General features: G+C 51.9%; 1 protein-coding gene across 14 annotated transcripts in view; it reads left to right on the top strand.

Annotated features, from left to right (window-relative positions):
- Window positions 1-13,972, top strand: part of EPB41L1 (erythrocyte membrane protein band 4.1 like 1) — a 164,724-nt gene that overhangs the window by 84,587 nt on the left and 66,165 nt on the right. For 9 of the 14 annotated variants that reach the window (XM_042931066.1, XM_042931067.1, XM_042931070.1 and 6 more), the window contains one exon: window positions 8,093-8,201. The exons of 4 other annotated variants lie outside the window; for them this stretch is intronic. In XM_042931066.1, the coding sequence (XP_042787000.1) occupies window positions 8,186-8,201 (16 nt within the window). In that variant the 5' untranslated portion in view covers window positions 8,093-8,185. Of the gene's footprint in view, window positions 1-8,092; window positions 8,202-10,506; window positions 10,591-13,972 lie in introns of those variants that run through there. One more of the 14 variants, XM_042931076.1, reaches the window with a different exon arrangement.

The raw sequence follows: 13,972 nt of genomic DNA, 5'->3' as shown, positions 1-13,972 counted from the left end.
GAAATTGAATCTAGAGAGGAAAATGGCTGCCTGAGATTCACTGCCAAGATCAGAATCCAGGTTTGTTGACATCATCTACACCTGGCTGGTTCCCTGAGTTAGGATTCAGCTACCTGCAGTAGGCAGAACCCCAGGTACTGTTTCCCATGCCCTTTTGGCTGCACTGCACTGGATCAACTGAACAGGCTTGAAGCTTTCAGTGGCAGTGGGCAGCTGGGCGCTCACCTCCAGACATTCCTACTCCAGGTAGTCTTGGAGGAGGGGAAGACTCACGGGGCATCTTCTGACTTGCTCCCTTCTACGGCATCTTGGCTCAAGACGTTAAATCTTCCTCTTATGCCTTGACACAGGCAGGGCTTTTGCCTTCTGAGAGAGGAATTGACACTTTTGGCCTGGAGAAAAGTAACTGGTGCTATGGGGGAGTGGACCTAGTAATATTATATGACAGACAGGCAGGAGGTCATAGCTCATGGTAGGAAACAGATGCTGTTCCATTGTATATGGGAAGAATTCAACTTTGTGCTATAGGAGTTTAGATGAAGTGGCACATGAGGATTAAAAATGATAATTAACATTCATTGACCACTTACTATGTGCCAATCACGCTTCTAAGAAATGTGCATGTATTAATTTCTTTGATCTTTGTAAAAACCGCATAGGGTTACTATAAGTAAACTGAGGCCAGAGAGATTAAGCACAGCTAGTAAATGTCCAAGATAGGACATGGAGTCACATCTTCTGACTCCAGAGTGTAGAGTCACTTTGGAACCAGCATGGGCCCCTAGCCTCTTTTCTGGCAGATCTGACACCTGAGTGTACATCAGAACCATAAAGGGATGGTCAAAATGCAGGTTGCTGCTCTGAGACCCCCAAGTTTCTGACTCAGGGGTGGGGCCTGAGGATTTGCACACTAAGGAATTCTCAGATGATGATGCTATTCCAGAGACCATGCTTTGAGGACCACTGCTCTCTGCTTTCCTGACTACTGAGAGGAAGAGGTGCATAGAGGGAAGGGAAGTGGTCATTGATCTTGCCCCTTAGCCCACCACCAGACCCAGGCCTCTCCTACTCTCCAGTCACCTACTCCTCACCTAGGACAAATTTATCTCCCTAAAGCCCAGCTCTGATCATGTCATGCCTCCACTCAAAGTCTTCTGGATTCTTCTCTGCCATGTGTACCATCACCATCCAGTAGAACTATCTACAGGGGTGGAAATGGTCTACATCTGCATTGTCCAATATGGTAACCACTAACCACATGTGGCTATGAATTTTATATTTTTTCCATTTTAATTAATTTAAATTTAAATAGTCACATGTAGCTAGTTGCTGGACAGTTCAGGAACCCACTTAGTATGTCATTCAAGGCTTTCACTGGTACCACATGCCTTTCCAGCCCCAGCCTCAGCCTTCAACATCCCCAGCTCAGGGCCATTCGAGGCCCGTTTCTTGGGTCTATCCTGTACTCCCCAGCCCCATGCCTTGTTTTATGCTATCTTCTCTGTTTAGACTGCCCTATGCCCTGCTTTTAATGCTCAGCCCAAATGCTACCTTTGCCTTGAAACCTTTTTTAAAAAATGTTTATTTATTTATGTATTTTTGAGAGAGAGAGAGAGAGAGACAGAGACACAGAGAGAGAACGAGCATGGGAGGGGCAGAGAGAGAGAGAGAGAGGAGAGAGAGAATCCCAAGCAGGCTCCGCACTATTAGCGCAGATCCCAACATGGGACTCAGACTTATAAACCTTGAGATCATGACCTGACCTGAGCTGAAATCAAGAGGTGGACACTTAAGGGGCTTCTGGGTGGCTGAGTTGGTTAAACGTCCGACTTCGGCTCAGGTCATGATCTCACTGTTCATGAGTTCTAGCCCCACGTCAGGCTCTGTGCTGACAGCTCAGAGCCTGGAGCCTGCTTCGGATTCTGTGTCTCCCTCTCTCTCTGTCCTTTCCCCACTCATACTGTCTCTCTCTGCCTCTCAAAAAATGAATAAATGCTTAAAAAAAAAATCTTAAAAAAAAAAAGAGTTGGACATTTAACCAACTGAGCCACTCAGGTGCCCCTGCCTCAAAACCTTTGACACTGCCCATCCCCCAATCTCTTTCTCCTCTTAACTCCAAACACTTCATCCTTTTCCTACAGCCCTTAGTACTGTTTGCCTTCTATCGCATTTGGCTGGTGTAGGTGTTTTCTGTCTCTTTTGAAACCATGAGTTTTCCGAGAGCATGACTGTTTGCTAGTGAGCTCTCATTGCCTAGCTCAGATACCTCTAGGCACAGAGAGGAGCTCACTAAATCCCACAAACCTTTGTCCTGGTGCACTGGGGAAACAGAGATGGATAACGTGCCCTTCCTGTCCTCCAGCTGCTCATAGGCTCTCACGAGAATCTGATTCATGCCCAGAGAACCATTGAAGCCAATGGTTATTTTGGGCAGGAAGATAAAAGCCACAGAGGGCCGAGTTGGCGAGGGGAGTCCGGCAGGAGCCACCTAAGCAGAAGGCTGTGTTTATACACACAGAAGGCTTCTCTGCCTAGCCTGGACTGGTACAAGGAGATGGGAACATCCAAACATCATTGCCTGGCTGCCTTATGAAGCTGGGGATTAACCAGTGATGCAGTGTGACTGGTGTAGTTGTCTGATCCCTGCATATGGGTGGATGAGGAGAAGATGGCAAAGACTACAGAGCAGTGCCAACCAGCTTCTCGAAGTACAATGGTGGCTGGGTGGCACCTGGGCCAGGAATATGAGCACAAGAAAATGTCCATTGTGGTCTGAGCAATGGGTGGCAGGTGAAATTCTGCTTGGCCTGGTGTGGTGGTTTAGAGATCTTCAGAAGAGTCCCAGTTGAAATCAAAAGATGGTTGAAAATTAAGAAGAGAGAGAGAGAGAGAGAGAGAGAGAGAGAGAGAGAGAGAATCTTTCTAGCTTCAGAATCTAGTACTAAGAGTATTCTACATCCTGAAAATCTCTAGCATATATTCATCTCTGTGACAAAAACCTTTTTTTTTTTTAGTTTATTTATTTATTTTGAGAGGGAGAGCACAAGCAAGGGAGGGGCAGAAAGAGAGGGAGAGAACCCCAGGTAGGCTCTGCACTGTCAGGGCCTGACGTGGGGCTCAAACTCATTAACTGTGAGATCATGACCTAAGCAAGCTGAAACCATGAGTCCAACACTTAACCGACTGAGCCACCCAGGTGCCCGGACAAAAACCTTTTTTTATTTTTATTTTTTATTTTATTTTATTTTATTTTAATTTTTTAAAATGTTTATCTATTTTTGAGAGAGAGTGAGACAGAGAGACAGAGCGCAAGCAGGGAAGAGGCAGAGAGAGAGGAAGATACAGAATCTGAAGCAGGGCTCCAGGCTCTGAGCTGTCAGCACAAAGCCCAATGTGGGGCTCAAACCCATGGACCGTGAGATCATGACCTGAGCCGAAGTCGGACCCCCTGCCCAGGCGCCCCAGGACAAAAACCTTTTTTAAGAGTAAAACTTTATTGAAGTTATAATATAAATGCAGAAAAGTACACCGATTGTAAGTTTACACATACTTGTGTAACTATAGTCTAGACAAGAACTAAAATATGGCCAGCATCTCCACAGTGAATTTGTGATAAACCAAATGTATGCAGGATTAGTGATGGAAAACACAGGCTTTGGAGTCAGGCATGCCTGGGATTGAATCCTGCCCCCCGCCCCCTACGCACTAGCAGTGTGACCTTGGTTCAGTGACTTCATTGCTCTGAGCTTCAGTTTCCTCCCCCTGTAAAATCAAGGAGCATATATAACCTCTGCCTTACAGGGCAGTAAGAGATTAAAAACTGAAAATGTACCCAAATTGCTAGGCACAGTGCCAGTAAGTAGTGGGGACTCAGCTGCTCTCCATGATGATGATGTTGATTGATGGTGTCACTGCAGCATCTTCTGGCACATGGGACCGCAGACACATTTTCACTTTCCTCCCTTTGCCTCTCTCTGTTCCCAGCCTCTGTACGATACTCTCCAAGGTCTCTTCTGACTGTGAGGAATCTGTGATGCTCTGATGATGCAAACCTCAGCTGACACCTCAGGCACCTGATGGGAGGCTGGGTGGACAGATATCTATATCCAGTGGGACCATAGCCAGATCTTTCATGTTTAGGCCCCTGGAGTGTGGCTTTCAGACTCCTGGTCAAAGGCTGATTTCCCAGAGGTGGTTGGAGTCTGGGGCTCCACTAATGGAGCTGAGGTGGCATTGGGGTCAGCAGAACTCAGCTTCAAGAGTGTCTGTCCTGGCATCCTGGTAAATTCTTACTCCTAGCCTCTGGCTCTGGGAGTGAGGATGGCCCAAAGGACACACAGCATACACATATTAAGAGCTGGGCCCTCATGGGATGAAGGTTGAAAGTGACCCTGCCACCAGGTTCAATGGCAGTTGCAGGGACCCCTGCAGACAGGCATTAAGACCCTTCACTTTATGAGACCCAGGGCTGGAGGCAGAGTGTGGGAGGGAGCAGCCCAGAAGTTCCTTCCAGTTGGAAGGGGTTGTTGCCAAGAGGAGGCAACCAGGAAGGACTTCCTGGAGGATGCCTGGATGAATGACCATGGGAAAAGGAGGAAGGGTCTCCTCGGTGGAGGAAAGAACGTGTGCAGAAGCAGAGAGGCAGGGCTGGCTGCCATGCCCTGGGAACCTGGGACCATTCATTTTGACAGCTCCCGAGGATGAGGCTGAAGAGCCAGGTGAGATCAGGCTGTGAACAGTCTGGAGAGTCAGACTGAGGTGTTTGACTTGCTTTATCAGAGAATGGGGGACCACCGAAGTTTCCTCCATTGAGGAAGCAGAGCAGGACAGCTCCTAGAGATTTGCTCGGTGGAGACTAGCATGTGCACATTTGTCCAGACCTGCATTGTTTTGGGCCAATGGTGGCAGCCAAATGTCCAAGCCACTTGAGTGGGCTATGAGGGCCCCTAGGATGCCCAGACCTGTGCAGAGGCCTGGCTGTGGGTTCAGAAGAGGGAGAGGAGGGGAAAAAGGAGGAGAAGGCAAAGGGGGAAAGGGAGAGGTAAGACTCCCACCTTTGCCAAACTGCAGTCTTGTTGGAGAAGCCAGAAAGCCTCATGGCAACTGAGCTCTGAATTCAGAAGTGGAGACAAGAGATGTGGGGTCTAGCAGACCAGAGGAGGAGCAGGCTGGGTAGAGCACAGGTGGAGGAAGCAGGCAGGGTGAACTTCCTGGAGGGGAGGCAACCTTTGGAGGCTTTGGAGAGGCTGAGGGTACCGCAGGGCACGCTCAGCCCTTTGTGGGTATTCTCTCATGTCTTCCTAGGAGCTCTAAGAGGTGGTACCAGTATTATCTCCATTCTACAGAGGTGGGAACTAAGGCTCAGGGAGATTAAGGCCTTGCTCAGGGCCACACAGCTCCTGTACAAATTAATGAACCTCCCCCATCCCTGCCTCCGGCCCCCTCCCCAAAGGTAGCTATTGCCCTGACACTCTTCAGCAACACCACACTAGGTATAGAAAAATGCTTTGTACTGTGTGACCCCCCCCCCCCCCCCCCGAAGCAGCTTGGTCATCGTTCCACGCTAGAGTATGTCCTAATTGTGGGAGTGTGAGGCTCCCACGGTCTGGGCTGGGAGGTTCCAGGGGAGGGGATCCCTAGGGACTGCAGTGCTTCTGGAGACTTCCTGGAGGAGACTGAAGGGGCATCTGGGAGGGAGAAGTCCCTGCCAGGTGAGTGCTGCTGCCTGTCCACGCTGCCTGTTCTCTACACCCAGATGCAGCCACCCCTCAGTGCCTTCCAGAGAGTTCTAAGGACCAGTGAGAACAGCCTTCTCAGGGAGATTGTCCCAGGCCTGTGGGTCACGCTGCTCTGGGAAGTTTGGCTCTGGTAGCTTCCTCCTGAGACCAAGACCAGCCTAGCTCTCAACTGCCTGGGGCTGCAGCTCAGCCTACCCAGGCCCTCCAGCTCTCTGGGACCAAAGCCAGATGCCCTGCAGCATTCTTGCCCTGGAATACCCTCCTAGCCAGGACCTTGCCCTTAACCTCTCTCAGTTTAGGCATCCCCTTCTCCAGGAAGCCTTTTCTGAGCCCCACAGGCTGGGTTAGGACTTCAGATTATCTATACCCTTGCTGACTAAAGGAAATGTAATGTGAGCCACATGGGATTTACAATTTCCTACTGGCCACATGGAAAAAAAAAAGCAAAAAGAAACCAATGAAATATTCAAATAATATATTTCATTAACTCAATACATCTAAGATATCATCACTTCAATACAGAAATTATGAGATATATTACACTCTTTTTAAATTAAATTTTCGATGTCCAGTATGTACTTTACAACACATCTCAATCTGGTATCAGTCACATTTCAAGTACTCAAGAGCCACATGTGGCTAGTGGCTACCATAGTGGCCAACACAGTTGTAGAGGCGGGGAAAGGGCATAAGGAGTGACACTCAGGGTTTGGCATCAGACAGACGTGGCTCTGCCATTTATTAGCTGGGTGAGCTTTGGAAAGTCATTAACCCCTTTGGGCCTCACTTTAGCTGTGAAAGGAGTTAATAGTTTTGATGTTGGAGAATTATTGGGAGCATTAAATAAATGAATGTATGTCTGGTGTCAGGGACAGAGTAAGTGCTCAGAAAATGGTCGTGATTCATCTTACAGTACCCTCTGATGTACGGGCTTATGTGCCATTCTCTGCCACTGGACTGACTGTAAAGCCAAGGACAGAGCCTACCCAATTCCTCTAGCCTGCCCTGAGCCCAAGGCCCAGCTCATTATGAACAGCACTGCTTGCTGAGTGAAAGATTAAATCCTTGGGCGAGGAGTCCTCACCACCCACCCTGCCCACCCAGGAACTAAGGGGCCCCCCGGTGGCTGGGAATCACAAGACCATGGACTGCCTGGGGTGACCTTGGCAGAGGCCACTGAAGATAAAAGGGGGAGTGGGAGGGGCCCTGCTTGAAGGGTTTTGTTTCTTCTCTGCCCCACCAGTGGCCTTGGGGGGCTGTGGCTGACCCGTGTGCTTTGCCTTCTCAGCCAATGGAGCCAGTCACTTCTATCCTTCTCCTGGATTTCCTGTATCCTGGCACTTTTACATCAAGTTCCCCTGAGTTAAAATTTAAGAGAAAAGAATTTCTTCTGCCTTCTAGGCAGACCAGAGAGGGGTTGAGTGGTCCTTCTTTCTCTTCTGCCAGCATTTGCTGATCTCCCATCACAGCAACCCAGTAACAGAGATAGGACAGGAATAATTCCTCCCATTTTACAGATGAGAAAACAAGCTCAGAGAGGTCAAATAATCTCCCCAAGTGGTAGATAGTGGTAGAATCAGGGCTGGAAGCAGAATTCAGAGCTATGGGAACTGAAAAGACCCTCTTCACTGAGTGGATTCCTCTTTATCCACTTAGGCTCCTAGCATTTCTCTATGGGTGCTTTCATGAGATGTAGTCATGTTGGGTCCTGTTCCTGTGCCTCAGTTTCCCTGCCTAGGGAATGAAGGCAGCAAAGTAACTGAAGTATTAATTTCAACTGATGCCTGTAAAGGGCCATGTGTTCTTCAGAATGCCCCCAGCCCACCCCCCAGCCAGATTTCTCTGGAAAATGCTATTATGGGTAAAGTGAAAAGTGGTCTAGAGAGCTAGTATGACTGAGCAACTATAACCTTGGACAGGTCGCTCACCACTCTGGACCTCAGCCTGCCTATTTATAAAATGGGGATGATATTATCTCACAAGATGTTGTGAAGATTGCACACAAAAGTACTTTGCAAACTGGAATGTCCTAATAGAAATGTCGGTCAACAATAATAATAGAAGTAGAAATAATGATAATAATGAAGATGCGCACCTTTCTGTGTGGTCCCACTGACCTGGAAGGAATTGGGCCTTTTGGGTATAAATCCAGAATGATGTCTGGGAATGGCCTGTCTTGGCCTTTGGAATGTAGCTTGGATTCTTCTGGGAAAGTGAGAAGCTCCCATCTAGCTGAGGAGGGTGGGAAAGTGGCTCTGACCCAGGGGGGAGGGGGTGGGGAGGAAGGGAGGGGAGGAGGGGGGTCCCGAGAAGGAGAGTGAACTAGGAGGCTCTGTGCTCTGTCCTGCCCACAGGGGCCCAGGGTTGGGAAGGTCAGTGAACAGAAGAGGCTCAGAGTCAATCCAGAACGAAAGTACTAGCCTGCAGGAGCCAAGGATCTTTAGCAGATGTGCCTAAAAAACAGTAAGTTCATCTGGTGTAATTCCTAAGTTTTACTGATCCTCTCACTCATTCATTTGAATAAATGCATAGTGAACTGAACTGAAACAAAGCATCCCCAGTGGCAAAGTAACTTGCCCAAGGCCATGCCCCTGAAGCCCAGGGGAGTTCCTGGGAGGAATTTGGGAAGCTGGGGGAATGAAAAGTCCAAAGGCAAAAGAGGACATCTGAAAGGAAGTCTGCTCAGTGGGGCTCCGGTCCTTCTGTGAATTGGCCCTGGCCTGATTTGTCCATCTTCCCGGCGCCTGTCTAGAGCAGGGGCACGTTCTCTAGGACTGGGAGGAACTGGCTTCCTTCTGTCTGCTCTCTGCCCACTCCTAAGCCTAGTGGGCAGCAGGGAGAGCGAAGGGACAGGAAGCTGTGTCTTGGGAATATCTAGTGAAGGAGTTTGTCATGTTTAAAGTTTGTTTTTGGTGTTTTTTTTTTAACATTTATTTTTGAGAGACAGAGACTGAGTGTGAGCGGGGGAGGGGGCAGAGTGAGAGGGAGACAGAGAATCTGAAGCAGGCTCCAGGCTCTGAGCTGTCAGCACAGAGCCTGATGTGGGGCTCGAACTCATGAACTCTGAGATCATGACCTGAGCTGAAGTCGGACACTTAACCGACTGAGCCACCTAGGTGCCCCAGGAGTTTGTCATGTTTAAGTTGGAGAAGAAAAGACTTGGTGTGGGGGTAGAAAAAAAGGGACACAATTGCTATCTTGAGTTCTCTGAAAGGTGCTGGGCAGAAGGCATGGCTTCATTCTGTGGAGGCCCTAGGGGTGATTAGGACCTAGGGTGGAAGGTCACCATGATGGAGCAGCCACTTCTGGTGGGAGAAGTGGAAGGAGGAAGTTGCTTGTCCCTGAGTGTGCAAGTAGAGGCTGATGCTGGTGAGTTGACACTGGAGGACACAATCCACTGGTGAAGCTGACACTGAGGGAACTGCAGCTTAGGGGGACAGATGGCTTGGCTGCATGTCTGGGCTGTCTCCCAGCTTTGGGCCTCTGTAGTTTCCAGTGTGATGGAGTCTGGGGTGACTAGAATACTGGCTGGCACACACTAGGCACTCAGGAATTATTTGAAGAAGGAAAAATAGATATGTATGCCTGGGGGGCGGTTAGGGAGTAGGGGTCATGTGGGCTGCAAATGTGGACCATGGGCAGAAGTCTTTGGAGATCATGTTGGGAATCACCCACCATCTTCCCTGGGGCTTCCCCCATGAGATGGGACCCTAGAGATGAGTACTTCCAACTTTCTTTGATTGTTTGCAAACTGGGGCCCAGAGTGGGAGAACAACTTGCCCAAAACTACTGGTCAAGACAGTGGCAGAGTGACCTCCCTCTGCCATTTGAGGTCCTGGCCTATGGACCAAAGGAGTTGGGCGGTGTGGTAGTTGGGACCAGCTTTTTGAGTTAGTGCTGCTGGAGAGGAGGAACAGGGTTTCACTTGGTTTTGAGTTATCTCAGTGCCACAGACCCCTTGGCCACCCTCACCACTTTCCTGGAGCCTCACACAAATCCAGAAAAAAAACCCCACATTTTTACACGGGCCCAGCCCCCAGTTATACTTAGGGTCACTGCCACCAAACCACATATGGACAAATGCACACATACACACACTCAGAGACACACAGGATCCCAGGAGACTGCACATACCTCCTCCCGGATGGGGGAGGAGCCCTGTGTCCCACGGAGGTTGTGCTGCTGGGGAGGTGAGGGTATCCGGCTCTGCTTGGTGGGCTGGGAGGCCCACTGAGGCTGAGTCACCCCTTCTGAGTCAGGGATCCTCCCTCCTTCTCCCCTCCCCCTCCCTCTGTCCCTGCTAGGCTCCCAAGAGGGGTTGGCCCAGAGAGGAGGGCCCAGGCTGGTGGGGGGAGGGGGGGGGCGGGGACGCAAGAGTTGGCTCCGTGGCTCCACCGCGGTCCCGCAGTGGTCTGGGAACTGCCGGTGGCAGCGCCAGAGAGGAGGTGGCCTGGGAGCCTGAGAGAGAGACAGAAGGGAGAAGGAGAAGGAGGCTGGCAGAGAGGAGGCGGAGGCAGGGGCAGGGCCGCCGGAGGGAGCAGGCAGGCGCGCGCGGCGGCCGCCCCTGGACTGGGCGCGGAGGCCGGGCGGGGGCGGGGGCTGGCCGCGCGTCGGGCGCCAGGCCCGGGGCTGTGGGCACAGTGCCCAGCCCCCGGCGCACGCCGAGCCGCCGCCGCCGCCGCCGCTGCTGCAGTCGGCATCCATCAGCGGGCGGGGGTGTCGCGGAACAGGCTGCTCCGCAGAGCCCGCCGTGGCCCCGCGCGCCCGCCCCGCCCCGCGGCCTGCCGGCCCCGCAGGAGCCGACGGGGCGCCCCCCGCCCAGCCTGCTCGAGATGGGGACCCCTGGGCTCAGGTAGGCATGAGGGGGGATCAGGTGGCACGGCAGGCTGGGGACTCAGTGCATGTAGGCCCAGCCTGCAGCCCTAGGGAGGACTGGGGGCGAGACCGGGAGGAACTGAGTTTGCAGGCTGTTGGCCCCCTGGCCAGTGTGGGGGAGGTTCTTGCTGTTTCTCCTTACCTCCGGGTCTGCAGCCTCCCGAAGGCCTGGAGAGAGAGGTGGGCAGGCTGTGGGTTGGTGGTTACTGTTGGGATGCAGGGCTGGTGGGTGCTAGGCTCCCTAGCTGGGCCACTCTGTTCTCGGAGACCATTCTTGCCGCTTCTGTGGAGGCCCCGGGGCTACTGGGTCTCTGCGTCCCAGCCTCAGATGCTGCAGGCCAGTCTCTTGGTTGGAGGCTGAGGTACTGGGCAGCTGCTGCCCTCTTCCTCACCTTCTGGTTATAGACCTTTCTCCACTCTGGGCTCACTTCCCACCCCATCTCCCCTCCAAGTCTCCCAAAACTGGGCAGATGGATCTTAGTCCTGGACCTCTGTGGTTCTGGCTTGGTATTGTTCTGGCCAGAGTCTGCCCCCACCAATTAGAGGGAGAGGACTTGTGGGTCCCAGTTGTGTCTTGCACCTTTGTGCTTAGGAATGTCCAAGGGCCTAAGAAACCAGGGTCTTGGGGACAGGTATGAGGTGGGGGTGGGGGGAGGAGGATGAGTGACTACAGCCGCCAGGGTACTTACCAGGTGCTGAGGCCACTGCTTGGCAGAGCTATGGCCCCAGGATGGTCCTTGGGGACCTTGAGGGGCTGGACAAGGACTAGGAAGGAGTTCTGAAGATACTGGTCTCCTTGTCAGCTGCGGGCCTTGGTCCTTGCTCCCTCCCCCCAGCTCTGAGATGGCATTGGTGGGGGAGAGGCACTACCACGTGTTCCCGCCTTCACTTCTGGATCTGCATATCATCTCCACTGCAAAGGTGGGAGTGTAAGAGGGCTGGATTTAGGGCCTCTCTGGGGCTGTGTGGGGTCTGGCGGCTCCAATTCTCCCCCACCTCCCAGCATTAGGAGTTTTCCAGAATCAGGGGCCAGGTTGAGAGTTGGGGACAGGAACCATGCCCCCAGAAGCTCCTGGAAGACAGTGCTGCCTGACCTGGGCAAGGGTGAGGAGAATAGAGGCGGCTATGTGCCCGCCTGCCCACCCATTCCTCCAGATGGAGCCTGCGGCAGAGGCAGCCTGTGCCAGCCTCCTCTCTGAGCCACCGTGGCCCAGGGAGGCGCTGCCAGCTCCGTGCAGCGATGAAGCTGGCTTCTGCTGGCCAGCCTGAGGTCATGCCTGCCCGGCAACCCAATGTACAGCCTTTGTGGTGTACAGAACGTGGTCCCTTGGGGGGCACCTCAAGGCGGTCCTGGAAATCAGTGCAGGGGGTGTTGTTCCTATTAAAACCCTTCCTGGGCCACACAGCAGTTCCCTGGGCTCAGCTCTGTGAGCTTCATGGAGCTTTCATAGAACCTGCATGAGAATGATGCTTGTCCATGTAGTCCTCACTTAGTAAATACTGAAAGCTTGAATGAGGCCTAGAGACGAAGAATGACTTGTCCAAGGTCATGTAGCAGGTGAGTGGGAGGGATAGCACTAATGTATCCAGGTCTTCTAGCTCTTGGTTTGAGGTTCTTGCAGCCCAATCTGCTTTCCTTTTGCCATGGCTGTTCCATACACAGGGCTCTGGCAGGGGCTGGACATTATAACCTGGAGCCTGAGGCTACCCCTTAGGAGGGGTCTTGCATTGGCCTCCCAGCCAGTGTCCCCAGAAGGTGAAGAGGAAAGGTCAGGCTGCCTCACAGATAATGGGTCAGGGCTGAGGCAACGGGCAGCTGGTAGCCCTTGACCTTCCTGGTTATAAATGGAGACAAGAGGATGTTGGATGCCCAGGGATGTTCTGGGCCTGAGCCTCCAGAGGCAGTAGATGGGTCTCCTGACTGGACTGGCTGAGGTGGGAAATACCTCTGTGTTAGCTCCAACATGGATTTCTCTGTGGGCCTCTCTGGGCTTCTGTGTCCCCATTTATTAAAAGGTGATAATAATCTCTATCTGTAGTAGTAACAGTGATTATACAATCGGGGTGACGGCATTTATTTTTATTTTTATTTTTATTTTTAAAATTTATTTATTTATTTTGTGTGTGTGTGAGAGAGAGAGAGAGGAAGAGAGAATCTCAAGCAGGCTCTGCACTGTCAGCACAGAGCCCGATGCGGAGCTCGAAACCCACGAACCATGAGATCGTGACCTGAGCTGAAGTCGGACACTTAACTGACTGAGCCACCCAGGCACCCCAGGGTGATGGGATTTATTGAGCACCTACTGTGTGCCAGTGCTTTGCATATCTCACAGCAATCCTGTCAGGTATTATCCACTTTTTACAAATGAGAAACTGAGGCTCAGAGAGGTTGTGTCACCTGCCTGAGGCTACACAGCTGGAAAGTGTGGGACTGTGTGTGTCCAGAGCCCCTCTCTCTTACCATGACATTATACCTGGGGCAGTGTCTGGGAGTACCAGGTTGGTGTCTAGCAGAGCCAGACGACTGATTTGCCAGGGCCAGTCCAGGTAGAGAGGTCTGTGTTGGGTGAGGCAAAGGTGGTTCTGTGGCCCAAGTGCTCCAGAGGGGTAGAGGTAGAGGCAGAGAGGCACTAGCTAGGAGCCCTGAGAGAGGGCTCACCTTGGCCTTTTGCTTCCTGGCCAGGATCCCCTAGAAGTGGGGCTGTTCACTGGCTGTCAGGGAAGTCTAGTTAGCCCCCACACTCATCCACCCCCACCCCCACCCCCACCTCATTCGATAGGACCCTAAAGACCTGAAAACACAGGATGAGAATGCAGGGGGATCAGCTGGGACTGTGACGAAGAGGCCCTATAGGGAGAGGACGTGCATCTGGGTAGATGAGTAAGGTGGGAGAAGGCTGGCACTGCTTCCTTTGTGGGTAGGAGGCTTGTGGATAAGAATAGTAACAGCCGGCATTTATTGAGCACCTATTACATGCGGGCATTGTTTTAAGGGCTTACGTGTACAACTCAAATAATCTTCACAAACCCCTGTGAGGTAGGATTCTTCTCATTTCACAGATTGAGGGAGCTGAGGCTTGCAGGCGGGGGAAAGACAGTTGCTCAGGGTCCCATGGCTAGCTCATAGGGGATCCCTGATCTAAATCCAGGTGGTGTGGACCAGAGCCGTGTTCCTCATGGCATGTCATCAGCCTGCAGTTTCTTCTCAGAGGTCATATTCAGTTTTGTTCAATTTGAAGAATATTCTCTGAGTACCTCCTGCAGGCCCCGTGTCGCCTCTGAGGAGCTCACAGTCTAGCCAGAGAGGCACAGACGGGACACAGGGAAGGTAAAGGGCAGTGTGTTCCATATGCTGAGCA

This window comes from Panthera leo, chromosome A3, assembly GCF_018350215.1.
Source record: "Panthera leo isolate Ple1 chromosome A3, P.leo_Ple1_pat1.1, whole genome shotgun sequence".
Classification (NCBI taxonomy): domain Eukaryota; kingdom Metazoa; phylum Chordata; class Mammalia; order Carnivora; family Felidae; genus Panthera; species Panthera leo.
This window is presented reverse-complemented; position numbering and strand designations above follow the sequence as displayed.